The sequence below is a fragment of the Dasypus novemcinctus genome, chromosome 21 (assembly GCF_030445035.2).
Source record: "Dasypus novemcinctus isolate mDasNov1 chromosome 21, mDasNov1.1.hap2, whole genome shotgun sequence".
Classification (NCBI taxonomy): domain Eukaryota; kingdom Metazoa; phylum Chordata; class Mammalia; order Cingulata; family Dasypodidae; genus Dasypus; species Dasypus novemcinctus.
This window is the reverse complement of record NC_080693.1, coordinates 32,000,236-32,016,974: the sequence shown is the minus strand read 5'-3', so window position 1 is coordinate 32,016,974 and position 16,739 is coordinate 32,000,236. Positions and strand designations below refer to the sequence as shown.

The following is a 16,739-nucleotide window of genomic DNA, read 5'->3' as shown; positions in this document are numbered from 1 at the left end:
TTTCATGCCACTTTTCAAATTCTTGGCACGCCAAAGTCGCTAGAACCCCTACCCTACTTGCTGGAACAGCAGAGCTGGCTTCCGCTGCCCCTTTGTGAAAATTAAACACTCCTAGGGTGTCAGTAGTGTTCTGACTGGCCAGCAATCTGTGGGTTCCGTGACTTCCCTCGGTCCTGTTTACAATAGATTCGCATCCATAAAAATGGGATTAAGATTAAACCCGCCCCTCCCCTTGCAGTGGGGTCCACAACTCAATTGGCCATACCTAGGCATTGAAAATCATTCTAAACTGTCTGCATCCACTCTCTTGCTCTAATTAGGACCATTCTACTGAAGACAGTGTTTTCTCTTTTTTAAATAGTCAAGGATCCCAGAACAACTTAGGACTTTGAAAGTCAAAAACAGTTAATGCCAGGAAGGGCCCTTCCCAAGGCAAAGGTTCCACAATCCACCAGCTGATCCACTGCCTTGGAGATCAGGACACTGTTGGAGCCAAGAAAATAGACTCAAATTAACTACACTCGTAAAAAACCGATGTAGTTACTTGCATAACAATTCATTCATTTAAAACCAGGATTGTGGGAAGCAGATGTGGCTCACGTGATTGGACACCCGTCTACCACATGGAGGGTCTTGGTTTTTGGTTCCTGGGGCCTCCTGGTGAAAGCAAGCTGGCACACGTAGCGCAGCATGGAGAGCAAGCACAACAAGATGACGCAACAGAAAAGAGACACAGACAGACAGTGAGAGACACAACAAACTAGGGAGCTGAGGCAGCTCAAGCAATTGGGTGCCTCACTCCCACATCAGAAGATCCCAGGGTCCGTTCGCCATGCATCCTAAAGACAAGAAGAGAAGAGAAGACAAACAGACAGAGAAGAATGCAGAGAGAATGGACACAGAGAGTAGACAGCGAGGGCGAGTGGCGGGGGTGGGGGTGGGGAATAAATCTTAAAAAAAAACAAACCAGAATAGTGCTCCCAGATCATAAAATATCAATCTCCCTATCCAGGAAAACCCCTCCCTTATGTCAGAAGACAAATAACTAATGGTAAATAGGTAAGTAGGCATGCTTGAGGACCCCTTCACTGGGCCACTGGGCCATGGGGAGGTCTGACAAAGCACTGCCCCAGTGACTAGACTAGTGGTACCAAATGCAGCATCTGCAACCTCTGCTTTCTTGAGCTTCCCTTTTCTAGGGTCGCAACTGACCATCTCTCTTTGATTCACATCATCCTTATCTGGTCCACACCTCAGTTGATAAGAACCCCGCCTACTTAATTATAACCACAATCCAGTCTGGCCTTCCTCAAATTTCACTGGCTCACCACAATAGAAATTTGAGTGTGATCCCAAACTCTTCGTGTGTATACTTATATCTTGCCCCCATTAATCTCACCCTCTCTGGGTTTTACTAGCTAACCCACAGGAGCAGCCGTATTTCCCTAATGCTCAACTTCTCAGGCATCCCTCATGGATGCCATCGAGTACTTCTTAAAGGCGTACTCACTCACTTGGACTGTGAATTCATGACCGTGGTGAGAAAAAAAAAAAAAGGCGTGGAGCCAGGAGTAAATTAATATTGACCTCAGCACATACTTGCAGAACAGATTCCTCAGGTGGATTTGTCCCATTTATTTTGCTTTGAAAACTCAAGGTAGACAACATTTTTGTTAATCAAGATGGCAAACCAAGATTTACAGATACTACTTCTATTAAGGACAAGCTAACAAAAATTCTATTTTGTTTCTGAATTGCAACCCCCATACCTTTGCCTCTCCAGTTTTGGTCTTGTTACAATTAAACCCTCTGCTCTTACTTACTGCCTGTGTGCTATTACTTCCAACCATCGCAGCTCCTGCTCAATCTCTCTATGTGTTCTTTTCCCCCTTTGTACCTCTTTTTTTATTTCTCTATAACTGAGCTCCCTCACAATCCTTCTCTTTCATTTTTTCCCCATGTCTCTATTTTTATCTTTTTCTCTCTCTTCATCTCTCTTCTCTTCTTATAGTCGTTTTGCCTCTGCTCCTTTCTCAATTTACATTCCTGATTCTGACTTTCCTTGTCTTCCCACCAGTCTCTGCCTATCAATTACTGTCAGCCTCTATCTTTGTGTTTTGTACTGTAGCTGTTTGTTCTTTGTCTGCCTCCATCTCAACATATTTCCTGCTTCTTTCTGTCAATGAATCTTTCCATTGACCGCCTCCTTCTCCTTCTGCTCATCTGCTGCTCAGCTCCCCTGACGAATCCCCCTCATCTCCATCTCCACCTCTCGTCTCCTGCTCTGCTAATCTATCTGCCACTATTTCTTCCATCTCTCCTGAGTCTGACAGTTCCTCCTTGTTACTCATGCTCACTATTTCATAGTCGAGACTATGTGTACCTTCCACCTTTAGGGTCCCTTCCTGTCAGTCTTTATTTCTATTTTCTTGTCTTCTTTGTTTATGACCATGTTACCAATTCTATGATTTTGGTTCCTCTTAGCATCTATGGCGGCCTGTCTTTCTGCCAAGAATTCTTTCTCCCTTGCCCTTAGTCTCTTTTTGCCTCTGCCTCCTCCATGCAATGAATCCTTCCTTCATTCTATCTGTGCCTTAATCTATGTATACCTGTCTTTGCCATCCTTTTATTTTTCTTTCTCTATCTCAGCTTCTTGGCAGGTTTTTAAAAAAAATTTTAATCTTCCTGTCTTTTGCTTTTGTTTGCGTATCTTTTCTGTGAGTGACTAAGAGTCATTTCTTTGTGTCCATTGTTTAGTAGAAAAGCAACTTTAATCTGCTCCACACTTCCCATAACCCTGAATGTTCTGCCTGAAGAAGGGTGGGGTCTCATGGAAAAGAAAGAATGTAGCAGAAGTGGCAGGAGAAGAAGCAGAGCTTGGAGCGAATCCCAGATGGGGGTCAGATATTCGTTAGTCCCTCTGCAGCCAAGAAGGAGACTCTTCAGTGCCTCTGGACTTCAGGACTGTCCTGAGAAGACAGACCTAGCCCCATGCTCATCCCCTTAAGATTCTGCATTTCCTTCAAAAAGGTAAGAAGATACGAAAATAAAATGTCAGAGACCGTAGAACCAGGGTTAAGTAAAAACACTATCGTGTTTTGCCAGCAGTTATGATGCGACTCAGGCTCTTCTATCTCTTGGCAACTATTACTTCCATCCCCCTGGCTACAAACAGCACCTGTCATGTCCTCCTCCTACTGCCAGGCTTGGGCCATAGGGTATCTCTTCTCTCTGACCCCAGCACTTCCAGACTAGGTCTTTTTCATCTTAGTAGGGCCTCACTTTCCCTCATCTGTCCCTGCCTTAAAGCAAAGGTGTCTATTGCCATCAGCAGTTTCTTCCAACTTTATGTCTCCAGCCACCCGTCTCCTGCTCTGGCTCTACCTCTCCAGCTAGTCTGTTGGAATCCAGTGAATGGGTTCCCCTCACCCAGCAGCATCAGCATGTCTTCTTAGATCCTAGGCCTGGGGGAGGTGTGAGTGAGCTGGAAGGGAAACTGAGATACTAAATATCCAGTCTAGTTCTTACCGCAGCAGGGGAATGTGCACTGAAGGACCACCATCTCCTTGTCTGGGCCTCACCTCCCCCAGGACTGGCCGAAGACAAGCCCGTGGCTTCTCTCTAGTCATTCAGGCTGAGAGTGGCATCTCCCTGTGGTCGGGCCTGACAGGCTCACCATCACAACATGTCCTGGTCCTGGTTTCCTTGTGCCCAGGGATGTGTGGGTGGGGCCGAGACCTCAAGACATCACTGCCCAGGATGAGGACACCCAGTATGATGCTCATGACACCCACGGTGACCAGCCCAGTGCCACCAAAGACGACCAGAGCAGGGGTACCTGGTGGTGCCACCGGAGCAGCCACAGATTCCTCCACTCCAGGGGCACCGGGTGGAAGAGAGCCAGCATGGCCAGGGTGACCCAGTTGGCCACACTGATGGCCAGGGATGGGACTTGGCGAGAAAGCAGCAGCAACTTGTGCAGGTACGGGCAGGCAGGGTTCAGCTCCAGGAGTAGAGACACCATGGAGGAGCCAACATAGCGGCTGGATAGAATGGCGGTGTTGCGGCAAGTAAGAGGCCATAAAAAGGGTTTTCTGGAGCAGATGTGGCTCAAGCAGTTGAGTGTCTGCCTCCCAAATGGGAGGCACCAGGTTCGGTTGCCAGTGCCTCCTAAAAAACAAAAACAAACAAGCAAAACAGGTGATAAAACCAACTCAGAAGGAAGCAGATTTGGCTCAACTGATAGAGTGTCCACGTACCACAAAGGAGGTCCAGGGTTCAAACCCAGGGCCTCCTGACCTGTGTGGTGAGCTGGCCCACACACAGTGCTGATGTGTGCAAGGAGTGCCGTGCCATGCAAGGAGTGTCGTGCCACACAGGGGTGTCCCCCGCATAGGGAAGCCCCACACGCAAGGAGTGCGCCCCCAAGGAGAGCCACCCCATTTGAAAAAAGCGCGGCCTGCGCAGCCTGCCTAGGAGTGGTGCCGCACACAGAGAGCTGACACAGCAAGATGATGCAGATTCCTGGTGCCGCTGACAAGACTGCAAGTGGACAAAGAAGAACACACACACTGAATGGACACAGAGAGCAGACATGGGAGTGGGGGAGAAATAAATACATAAATAAATCTTTAAAAACAAACAAGCAAAAAAACCAACTCAGGGAAGCCTATATGGCTCAGTGGTTGAGCACCGGCTTTCCACATATGAAGTATGGGGAGACTGAACAAAAAGGGTGGTTTCCAAGCATTTTGTGGGAATCCCCCCAACACCTGGCCTTTATGCTTACCCTTACCTCTGGGGCCCAAGGGACCTGAAAACAATCCTTCCTTAGAATGAATGCATCTTTGGCCCAGGGGCTGTCTCACCTGGGACAGGTGCATCTGTTCAGTAGCTCCCTAACTTCCATTCCTGGGCTCCCACACCCCATGCCCACTCCCTAGCTCCACACCCTCCCGGGGACCCAGGCTCCTTCTTAGACGGTGCTCAGGCTCCCAGTTGTGGCTAGCAGTCAACCCCTTCCCCCAATTCAGCCCAAGATGGTGAAGCTCAAGCACCAGCAGGGCTCAGAGATTCTCTGGGAAGTCAGAGGACAGAAATTTGCCCCCAAGCTGGGCATGCCTCCGTTCCTGTCTAGCCTCTCCCTTCACAGTCTCACCACCCAATGGTGACTGAGCGGGCCCCAGCCTGGCCCAAAGTCCGGTTCCACAGCATATCACTTCCATTGGCCAGGAAATAACCTGTGGGCATGTGTGTGTGTGTCAGGCCTCCTCCAAGCTGGTGCACAGCCTGGAGAGAAATCCCTGTTTCTTTCTTATTCAGTTTTTCAGTTTCCCTCAGTAAAGCCTCCAGAAAACATTTAACCTCTGCGGGAGAGGGGGAAAGGGCCCTGGAATCACCTTTGGAAGGTGGCGGCCCCCTACCCTCACTCCCACAGGCGGAGGCCTCCCTCCCTGCAGAGTCACCCACAGACACAACCTCCAGAGGGTCGAGGGCCCAGGGCTGGAGGCCATGAATTGGATGGGCAGTCATCTGAGGGTACAGAGATAGCCTGGGGGAGATGGGCGCCCAATGGTCAGCAATGCGCAGATCCCACCCCATTTTCCCCTGTGCAGGCCCTCCCGCCCCCACCCCAGGCTCAGACTCTCAAGGTCTTGCATTAACTCTAAAGGTGCCCGCCCAGTCTTCCAACCTCAGCCTTCCTTCCCCTGAACCCCCAAATCCCGCACCCGATCAGTACCCCGGCCCCCCGTGAACAGGCTGCGCACTAGGAAGACATGGGAGTTCCGCCGCTTCCACTGGTCCTGAGCAGCAGATTTCGGCGTGGGCAGCGGCCGCAGCCCCAGTGCACGCCCCGGAACGCAGCGAAGGAGGTGCCGGTCGCTAGGAGCCCTGCGGGCGCCGTGGCATGGCGACTCGGGGAGGTCCTGATCCGTCCCTTAGGCCTGTGAACTGGCTTCCCCGCGGGGGTGGGTGCCTGGGCTCCCCCCGACCGCACAGCGGAGGGCATCTGCTGTAACTTTCCCGGATTTGTCCACGCCCCCACCCCGCTCCTGGGCGGTGATTGGAGCAGCCGTGGGCCACCGCCCCTGGAGCCGTGGCAACCGAACGCGTCCGGCCCTAGCGGGGGTTCCCGGTTTGGGGGCTCCCGGGAACCAAGCCTTGCACTCTGGAACTCAGGGAGGCTTAGGGTGTAGAAAGGGGTCTCCTCCAACTCCTTGCGTCCTAAACTCCTCGGAGTTTCAGAAATGGATTGCTAGTCTATTCTCACTTGATAACCCCGGGGACCCCGCCCCAACTTTCGCCTTCTTTTCCCTATTCGTTAGCCTGTCACCTGCCGGTCATCCCTCCCAGGCCACCCTCATAGCCCTGAAGGCAGAAGAACGGGCAACCCACTCCCACTGGCTTAAACCTCATCACCGCACTCCCCCGCCCTTCTGTACCGTTGTCAGTTGTGAGGGAGGGGGCACCTCAGTTCTTTGTCTCTGAGGCTTTTGGACCTTCAAGACATTCCAGCAAACCTACAATTTCAGGACTCCTGTCCCTTACGTACTGCCTCCTAAACACATCAGCCCCTATTTTGGAGAAGCTGCACACTGGGAAGCCCTCCCCCTAACCTTACCAGTATTAATTTTTTAGTGATCTGTAGGAGCCTCATTAGGAAGGAAACCAAAAGGGAATCCTCATCACCCTTATCCTGAAAAGCATCCCCTCTCCCAGGACTTGGTGCCTGTAGCTTGGGAAAGATATTCTCTTCCGATCTGAGGGAGCAAGGGGAGGTCACACAGGGTCATCTCAAGGTTGGGGCAGAAGCAGAATTGAAAAAACAAAGACCCATCCTGCTTTTTGCAGAAGAATGGTTAGGATCCTAGAACCCTGCAGCCTCAAAGGGAAATCCTTCCCTAAGCCCCCCTCCCCTAAACCATGAAAGGTGGCAGGTTTTCACTCTTTTCCCTCCCTTCTGACTCCACGCCACAGCTCTTTGGCTGGCTGACAGCCAGCAATTCAGAGAGCTGTTTCCTGACTGCTAAGTGGTGGATTCCAGCTACTCCTAAAAAAATGAAGTCCATAAACCAATAGTTGCCCTTCCCAAAACATTCTCACAATCCCCTTCCTCTACCAAAAACCCACCAAGACCGTGGGGTGAGAGGCATCTCCCCACTTTGCTACACCCTCCTCTCCAAACGTTTAAAAAGTTACAGGTATTTTAATTTTTTAAATCACTGGTAGGCAATGTCTTTATTTAACACAACTTTTATTTATTATACAAAAGCAATACAAGAGTAATGTACAAAATTTGGAAATTACAGAAAAAAACAAGTAGAAAAATTGCAATGACTGTTATTACACCCTCCAAAGATAACCAACTCAACATTCTGAACCATGTCTGAACCATGTCCTCATTCTTTATATACACAAGTATGCACCCATACTTAAAAAGTACAAAATTGAGATCACATAATACACACACTATTTTTATAACTTGTTCATATTAATATTCAAAGAGCATTTTTCTTTCCAGTTAAATGTTCTTCTACATGACTTTTAATGGCTGCACAGTGCTGCACCATCTGGATGGATATACAATAATTTACTTAAGCAATTCCCTATTGCAAATTTTCATTACAGCAGAAAAGAAATGAATTCCCAATCAAGCAGTTGCCTGCCATTTTTCTCTATTGCAATGCTGGGATGAACGTTTTATAACTTAAATCCCTAATAATCTTCACAGGGTAAATTCCTAAATGGAGAATTACTAGGTCAAAGACCATGAAAACTTAGGGTGTTTGATACCAAAGTGCCACCCAGGAAGTCTATACAACATCTATTCCCATATGAAATGGATAAGGCTGTCCTTTCAATACTCCTTTGTCTTATTTTTTTTCTGCTGTAGCATGCTAGGGGAAAAAATGCTTCCAGGTATATTTGCCTTTCTTTAATAACTAATGAAGTGTACATTTCTTTCACAGTTTTATCCATTTGGATTTCTTTTATGAATTTCCTGAGTTTATCCTTTCACAGCTGGCTCTTGCTCCTTGAGGCTGCTCATTTAAAATTATGGAGTGGGAAGCAGATGTGGCTCAAGCCGTTGAGCACCCGCCTCCCACATGGGAGGTCCCGGGTTCAGTTCCCAGTGCCTCCTGAAAAAAACAAAAAAAACAAAAAACAAGCAAAACAAACGAAAAAACCAACTCAGGGAAGCCGATATGGCTCAGTGATTGAGCTCTGGCTTCCCACATTCTAGGTTCCAGTTTCAATCCCCAGTATCTAAAAACAACAACAAAAATAATGCAGGGGGGTGGGAGGAGTGGAACCAGGAGGATGAAGCCACCAGGACACTCTGATTTGGTCCCATTACCTCTAAGAATGGCAGAAAGGCTGGAGGGAAATGGTGAGCAGAGGAGATGGCTGGACGCTAAGATCCCGTCAGTGAGATGCCCAGGCCCAGCACTTCACCAGCCTTCTGCCTGTCTCTGTGTCCCCAGGCTGCCCTCTACACCTCCGCCTATGGTGGGTAAGGAGGGCAGAGCCACATATCCAGGGCTGGAGGGAGCCACTGTGGCCACTGAAGTGAGCGGGGAAGAAAGGATAGAGCATGTGTAGGGACAGAGCAATCTTTGTTGCAGCTTATGTGTGGATGCGTCTACCCACCCCCCTCTACCACTGGCCCACACATAGGTCCTGGCCCTCGGCTTAGGCTGCAAAGGAGCTGGGTTCAATGGTTTACTCTCCCATAAATCTTTCAGTTTCTTCTAAATAGAGAATAGGACCCAGTTCCCGGCAGCCCCTGAACTGGGTGGCCTCCAGGCAGGGAAGACTGGACCAAGGCTGACCCATACCAGAGCCTGAGCCCAATAGTCAGGTTGGATCAAGAGCTCAGGGCGGGAGGGTTATACTCCCTGGTGCCTAAAAGGTGGTCACATCCCACAGGAGGGGAGAATAGCCTGCCTGCACAGGCCTGAGTGGAGTTTCACAATGCTGGTGAGCAGAGTGAGGGTAGAAACAGTGCAGCAACAGCTGGAACCCTGGTTGGGGCTGTGCTCCTGCTCCAGGTGGCAGGGGCAGCCAGGGAACACCTTGGCGTGGCAGGAAGTCAGCACAGAGACTGAGCTTCCACTAGCCCGGAGAGCTCCTGGGTTATGGGTAGGGGTGGGCAACAGTTTATATGAAAAGCTTTTTAATTTCTACCCACAGGTGGAGAAGAGCTGAGACTGGCTCTAGTTTTCACAAGTGGGTTTTGGATTCCCTCAGGCATACTCGACTGTGTGATTCTCCACCTCACTGGTAGAAAAGCTAAGACAGGAGATGTAGGGGATCCCAGATATGGGCGACCACCCTTAAATCTAGAGTCTGGACCAGTCAAAAGGAATACAGGGAAAGATAAGAATGGGAGAATGACTATTTGGATGGGGTTTCAGTATCACCAGTTCCTTAAATTTTGGGACCTCACCTGGGAAGGCCAGTAGGGAAGAACAAGGAACAAGGAAGGAGGATCAAGAAAGTATCTGGGTAAAGAGTGGACTGAGTTTTCTTCTCTCCACTTTTCCTGTTGTCACACAAAGACCGACTAACCCTGAGTAGGTAGAGCCATCTACTACCCGTTTCAGTCAAGGTCTCTAATCTAAAATTGCTCTTTCTGGTCCAATGTGGGTGAAGGCTCCCCAAGTAATCAGGTCTCCCTTTCCCAAAACATATCATTACCCCCACTGCTTAGATCTTCCCAGCCCGTTCTGTCACCTTCCAGATGATGGGGAAAGCAGCTCCTCCTCCTCTACCTTCTCTTCCTCCTCGAAGTGAGGGGCAGAGGGCAACAGTTCTTCAACTGGCAGCTTTAGCTGGGTCAGGACATAAAGCTTGCCACTGAAGAACTACTGCGGCTCAGCCAGGTGAGGATATGGGAGGTACAGGCTCCTAGAGGCAAGTGGAAGGAAAACGGGAAAGATCTGAGCAGGGCCATCGTCACAGGGACTCTGGCCCACTGGCCATTAAAGCCCAGCCCCAACAGACCATCAACCTTCTAGCGAAGGGCCCTTGGTTCTGACCTGGCCCGCAGGAGCTGTAGTCAGTGAGAATCAAGAGACAGCTTCTAAACGTACTTCCCTTGCTCCTCTTCCCAGACCTGGAAGCCATGGAAAACCTAGGTCTGCTCTCACCCCACTGCTCCAGCAACCCACCCGGGGCCCCAGCCTTGTCATCATTCCCAGCAAGAGAGGGCAGGGCCTGAGACCCTGGACACCACAAGCCACCCAGGAACTAGGTGAGAAGTTATACCTCAGGTCCAGAAATGTGAGGTCAGTGATCAGCCCAGTTGACTTGTTCCCGGGGATTCGGCTGGAAGGAGAGATTTGGGGGCCTGGATCTGGGGAACAGTGAGGTAGGGAGGAGCTCTAGAGTTTAGAAGGACAGCAGAGACTCCTGGGACTAAGAGGGAGAGGACAGCGGACCAAGGGCTGGAGGGGAGGGAGGAGGTATGGGCAGGGTAGTTGGGCAGCTTCCCCTGCACTCTCAGATGCCAGGCATTCCGCTTGCGCATTCCGGGTACATCTGGTATGAATTCCAGGCTGTCTGCCGGCCCCTCCATGTCTGAACTTTGTTCCAAGTTTCAAGCCCCGCCCCCACAGTTCCAACGCATGAATCAGCAGGAAAAGCCAGGCCCTGCAGCAAGGCCCAAGGAGGGGGCTGGGGGCGTGGCAGGCTTGAGGGCTGTGATCTGGGAAGGCGGGTCTGTGAAGACACAGTCCAAGGGCATGGCCCAAACCAGAGTGAGGGGCCCAAGGGGTCCTGTCTTGGGCTACCTGTATTTGGAGGGTATGAAAGACTATGGTGGGGGTGGGGGCTTTCAAATCTCAAAGTTCTTTTGGGAAGGGATGAACTTTGTATGATATTTTCCTTCCCCCAGGTGACCAGTCCAACTCTGTCCAACTCCTCTGCCTGAGTCGGCTCTGTTCAGCCCATAGCACTCAGTGACTGCTGAGAGTCTGTGCCAAGCAGGTGCCCTTGGCTGCAGGGCGGGGTGGGTCCAGGGCACTGACCCTCTAACCAGCTGCTTCATCAACCCTTTGGCACCCAGACAGCCCCTAGCCCAGTCTGACGGCCAGGATGACAGGCCAAATGAGGAGGCTGGAAGTAGGGCCAGAGGGAGGTGGGGGTGATAGCCTAGCTGGAGGCCACGGGGAGGGGCGGAGAGTTGGCCAGGAGGTGGGGGAGGAGAGAGGGAGCCCAGCGATGACTAACCCACGCGCCCCACCCAGCCAGCCGGCTTCCCAGACTGTGAGGGCCAGGCCTGGGCTAGGGGCCCCACAACTGGACAGGCTGGGGGAGGTGCGGAGGTGACCTTCTCTCCGCCCAAGAAAGCCAGCTAAGCTGGGTAGGGGGGGCTAGAGTTTCCAGGCCCTCCTCCTGCCCGCTCCCCACCCCTCAACCGCGGTGAAACCCTAACCTTTGGGTTGCATAAGGCCCCCGCACCGCCGCCCCCTACTCCTCTCCCCTCCCCCCTTACATAACATTCCCCGGAGGGAACGAGAGGAGGGGCCGGCCCGCCCAGCGACCCCTTCCCTGCCAGGGCGCTGAACTGGCCCTGACCCAGTGAGCGCTGGGAGAGGCAAAGCACCCCTCCTACCCGTCCCGTCCAGGTCCTCACAGGCTGGGAGGCCCACTCCTGAATCCTCTGACCTCAGGCTCCGGGCTAGCTGCCCCCAGCCCGCCGGCCCCTCAGCTTCCTCCCAGCCACTCCGCAAGACCTTCCGCCACGACTCCTATCCCGGATTCACTCTCCCCCCGTCCTGACACACTACTCCAGCCAGCCCGGGCCCCTCTCTCTCGGAGTGCCCCTGCCCCCGCCGCCTCTTTTCTCCTCCCCCGGAAGGGCAGGGTGTGGCCGCCAGGACCCCACTTTGCCCCTATCGCCCGTGACTCCGGCCCCCCACCCGTGCGGACAGGTCCCCAGCTCACACCCACCTGGTGCTGGGTGGGGGTTGCTGAGGGTAGGGGAGCAAACCACTGCGTCCACACCCTGCGGCCGGCGGCGCTGTCTCTTCCCAGCGCCCAGCACACACCGGCTCCAGTCTCCGATCAGCTGGCGGCGTCGTGACGCACAAGCTGCGATTGCACTGCCCAGGGCCAATCACCGCCCACTGTTGGGCAGCGTGACCACACCCACTGGGGGCGCCAGCTCTTCGCCCTGGTCCCGCCTCTCTGGCCGTCTAAGCTCTGATTGGCAAGGAAGCCACCCCTTCGCCTAGTGGGAGTTACACTAAGTCACGCCCACCGGCTAATGAGCTGGCCAATAGATGAAAAGGTGTGGCCCAGCCCTCAGCCTAAGGAACTTGCCTTGAAGAGCACTACGTCAAACCGGAGTCCTAAAGAGCTGAAGGAAGAGAAGGCGAGTGTGTTTGCAATGCATCCTGGTCATTGTAGTTCTCGGGCTGACACGCTCCCAGAATCCAGCGCGCTCTGTGAGTTGGCATTTTTAAACTGAGCTCCCGAATCCATCCCGGCCAAGTTCTTAAAGGGCTATAGCCCCTCGTTTTGGGGACCGTGAGTGCTGCTTTTAGATGATCCCAAAACTGACTCGCAGGCCTCGGTGGGAGGTGATAGCTCTCTAAGGGAAAAGGGAAGCAGACAAAAACGGCAGGAGTGGGCAGAGCCAAAGGTGGAATTCAGCCAGGGCAGCAGAGATTCTTGGATTGGATGAGGACTCCTGAGTCCTTTTGGGGGAGATTGGATTACTTAACTCGCCCAGCCCCAGCTTTCACTGGGGAGTCCTGGCCCTCCCCTTCTGGGGTGGGGGGAGGTCCCTAGGCAGAAAAGCTTTTTTTTGTTGATGTCTGTCCCAGCTGCAGAAGAGCCTAGAGAGCCTCCCAGGAAGCAGCTTCATAACAAAAGATTCATAACACTGTCCTCACCTAAGGGTAGAGGGAAGACTTCAAGTTAGGAACTAGGGGGGACGGTCCATACCAAAGTGCAACTGCTAAGCGACCCCATCCTTCGGCTAACCCCTCATTCCGCCCCGCCCTCCAAAAGCTTCTGATCGACTCAGTCCTACTTAGGGAAGAGATTTCAAAGGTGGAGACCAATGAGGAGGCGGCTCCTTCCCCAGGGGCCAATCAGAGCTTAGAGGGGCGGGGGATGGGCGAACCCCAGAACCGAACCCAATGACTTGGCAAAAGCTGTTAAACTGCTTATTTAAAAGGGCAAGTCTGGACCCACCGCACCCAATCACTCTCCACCTCCACCACCGCCACCACTACCACAGAAAAGGACCGCATGGGTAGGGACCCATGACTTTTCCCTATGCTCTAAATTGCGGTGAGAATCACTGAGTTAGAGGAATGGGGCGTGGAGGGTGAAATAATATTTTCTGGGGTTAAAAATGTTCTCCACCGAGTGGTTGCTACAGTTCCCTTGGCGCTCCAGGCTGTCAGCGTTCAGAACATTGTACCTTTAAGGAAACTTCCTGCCCCCCCCCCCCCCTGCGCCAGTAACAGCTGATGGTTGGAAAGTGTGACCTCAGGGGACGAATCAGCTGGTACCACATCCTTCTCTCAGCCTGCCCTCCTCCATCCCCTTATTCTTCCCCCACCCTCTGGGGGGTGAGGGAAGGAAAGAGATGGAACCCCAAATATGGAGGACCTGATAGTATGGTCTTTCCTCTTCCCCCTCACTCCAAGACTGTCACCCTCCCCCGCATCAGTTTGCCAGATCTTCAGAAGTCCTGAGCTTGGAAGAAGAGGTATTTCCTGTCAACACAGCTCAGACCCATCCTCCCTGGTCTAGTAAGGAGGCCTGATCAGGGGAGGTACAGAATGGAGGCTGAACGAGTGTGTGGGTGCTCCAGGACTAGGTATGGGGGAAGGTACAGTGAAATTGAGGATTAAGCTTAGAGGAGAGGAATGGCTGTGGAAAGAAAGCCCTGGGGTCAGAACCCTGCTCCACGGGCTGACTGCCCACTGCTCCTGTTCAAGTCCTCTCTTCCTCCCCAGAGAGGAGCCTGCTAACAGATCCTCTTGGCTTTGCCCATTCACTTCACTTCTGTTTTGAGAAGCCACATGGCCCTTGGCTGCTCCATTTTTTCTTCTCAGAGGTATCCTGCCCACACCACCACATCCTCCCCAGCAAAGGTCTAATGTGGAGCTTCCCAGGGGCTGCAGGTTGGACACACTGGTGACCCCAGGAACCAGGGGCTTTGACTGGGGAGTCCTGCAGGAAGACTCAGGTAAATAAATATTTTGCCCCAGCCCTGAGCAGGAAGTCAGAGTCACTTCAGGACAAGCTTAGTGTGAAGTCCCAGGACTAACTTGGCAAGGTCGGGAGAAATTGAGTAGGGCCTTGGCCAAGCTTAAAAGAAAGGGAAGTCTCACCAGCTGCCCATTCTCCAATCTCCATAGCATAGAAATCCCATCCCTTTCCCACCCAAGGTCCTGAGAACAAACCTCTAGTTTGCTCTGCTCTGAATCCAGGATTTCTCAGTCTCACCACTATTGACATTCGGGGCTGGGTAATTTTTTCTTGTTGGGGGCTTGTCCTGTGCATAGTAGGACGTTTAGCAGAATCCTTGGCCTCTACCCACTAGATGCCAGTAGCAGCCTCCACACCTCCCCCACCTCATGACCGTCAAAGTGTCTCCAGACATCCCCCTACGGCCAGAATCTTTCCCATTTGAGAACCACTGAATTAGACAAACCTGGGTTCAGATCTCAGCTCTTACTAGTTGTGAGCTTGTTGAAAGTAGTTACATCTCTGAGCCTCAATGTTCTCATCTACAAAACAGAGTAATTAAGAAATTCATGATTTGTTGTAGAGATTAAAAAAGTGTTCAGAAACACCAAGCACAGTGCCTGGCACTCTGGCCCATAGTTGGTGCACTAAATGACCAAATGTTAGCTTCCTTCACTTCTCTCTTGACCAGATCAGCAAGAGCTGACCTCACTCAGGATGGGCTGACTGCTGGGGCAGCTGCAGCCTCCCTCCCTGACTAACCAAGCCACGACCTTCCGGAAACCCAATATTCAGATTGGTGAAAGGGAGAGGCTAATTTGGTCCCAGACTCTTCAAAGCCTGGCTTGGGACTCAGAGGGACCTTTTGTGGAGAGAGGGAGAGGGAAATTTGGGAGTGTTATTTTTTCAAGCTGTAGCTGGCAGATTGCCTGCATCAAAATTACTTTGGGGGTTCTTGTTGAAAATTCAGATTTCGATGTTATCACCCCAGACTTTTTGAATCAGAAGAACACCCTTAAGTTTGAAAACCACTACTCTAGGTTTCAGACTGGGGAGGTCTCAATGGCCAAAAAAATCTCTGCACCATCACCAAAGCATTGCAAGGGAGGGAGAGGAGGTAAGGTCCCCTATACTCAAGGTCACTGTTGCAGTGAACACCAAAGCCACTAGAGGGCAGGGCAAAGACAGACTTGAATAAAGAAAGAGTAGTGCCGGCTCTGTAAGTAAACTGAGACCACAGCAAAGACCAGATGGACCCAATTATACTGGTTCTAAGAAGCAGAAGCTATTTCCTGATCATCAAAACTTGGCCCCTGGCTTTAGGTTCTCAGACCAAAACAGGGCTCCTTATTTTCCCAGTTAAAAACAAGAGCGCATGGCACGGAAGTGGATTCGGCTCAACGGATAGAGCATCTGCATACCACATGGGAGGTCCAGGGTTCAAACCCAGGGCCTCCTGATCCGTGTGGTGAGCTGGCCCACGTGCAGTGCTGATGCACACAAGCAGTGCCTTGCCATGCAGAGGTGTCCCCTGCATAGGGGAGCCCCACACGCAAGGAGTGTGCCCCATAAGGAGAGCCATCTGCGTGAAAAAAAGTGCTGCCTGCCCAGGAGTGGCACCACACACATGGAGAGCTGACGCAGCAAGATGATGCAAAAAAAAAGAGACAGATTCTGGATGCCACTGACAAGAATACAAGCGGACACAGAAGAACACACAGCAAACAGACACAGAGCAGACAACGGGTGGGGGGAAGGGGAGAGAAATTAAAATAAATAAATCTTAAAAAAGAAAGTGCACGGCAATCATCACATGGCCAAGGAGTACAGAAAACCCTGGTTTTAGCATGAAATTGGCCTGGGTTTGAATGCTGGCTCTACCACTTGGTAGCTACATGACCTCGGGCAAATTACCTAGAGAAGTCTGCTCCCTCATCTTTTTTTTTTTTTTTTTTTAATATTTATTTATTTAATTTCCCCCCCTCCCCTGGTTGTCTGTTCTTGGTGTCTGTTTGCTGCGTCTTGTTTCTTTGTCCGCTTCTGTTGTTGTCAGCGGCACGGGAAGTGTGGGCGGCGCCTTTCCTGGGCAGGCTGCACTTTCTTTTCACACTGGGCGGCTCTCCTCACGGGCGCACTCCTTGTGCGTGGGGCTCCCCCACGCGGGGGACACCCTTGCGTGGCACGGCACTCCTTGCGCGCATCAGCACTGCGCATGGCCAGCTCCACACGGGTCAAGGAGGCCCGGGGTTTGAACCGAGGACCTCCCATATGGTAGACGGACGCCCTAACCACTGGGCCAAAGTCCGTTTCCCTGCTCCCTCATCTTAATGTGGGCATAAAATTTTCTTAAGAGGGTTGTGGTGAGGATTGGACAAAACCAGGTATGCAAAGTGCTTAGCATGATGGTGCCTGGTTCCTGGTAAGTGCTCCATAAATGGTAGGTTATTACTGCCCAAGCACACGTGACCAGCACATCAGCTGCTACAGCAGCTCCTTCGAGAGAGAAGAGACATTTCTGTCTT

At 51.8% G+C, this 16,739-nt stretch overlaps 1 protein-coding gene and 2 long non-coding RNA genes across 5 annotated transcripts; 1 reads left to right on the top strand and 2 right to left on the bottom strand.

The window, feature by feature from the left end:
* Nucleotides 1–3,526: 3,526 nt before the first annotated feature.
* Nucleotides 3,527–6,010, bottom strand: TLCD2 (TLC domain containing 2). Its single transcript, XM_004483819.2, is given in 7 exon segments — nt 3,527–3,832; nt 3,835–4,126; nt 5,188–5,240; nt 5,466–5,551; nt 5,730–5,749; nt 5,751–5,839; nt 5,842–6,010. Coding segments are annotated over 7 exon segments (912 nt in total). The 3' UTR covers nt 3,527–3,629.
* A 1,228-nt stretch (nt 6,011–7,238) lies between these two features.
* LOC131274832 (uncharacterized) lies at nt 7,239–11,949 on the bottom strand. 3 transcript variants are annotated; one of them, XR_009182147.1, is made up of 3 exons: nt 10,273–11,949; nt 10,044–10,120; nt 7,239–9,912 (listed from the first exon to the last, which is right to left on the bottom strand). It is a non-coding gene; the product is annotated as an uncharacterized lncRNA (long non-coding RNA). The 3 variants fall into 3 exon arrangements; XR_009182145.2 differs by having other exon boundaries at nt 10,044–11,949; XR_009182146.1 differs by lacking the exon at nt 10,044–10,120.
* Nucleotides 11,950–12,959: 1,010 nt separating this feature from the next.
* LOC131274831 (uncharacterized) lies at nt 12,960–16,350 on the top strand. Its single transcript, XR_009182144.2, has 3 exons — nt 12,960–13,732; nt 14,082–14,215; nt 15,577–16,350. It is a non-coding gene; the product is annotated as an uncharacterized lncRNA (long non-coding RNA).
* The last annotated feature ends 389 nt before the right edge of the window (nt 16,351–16,739 follow it).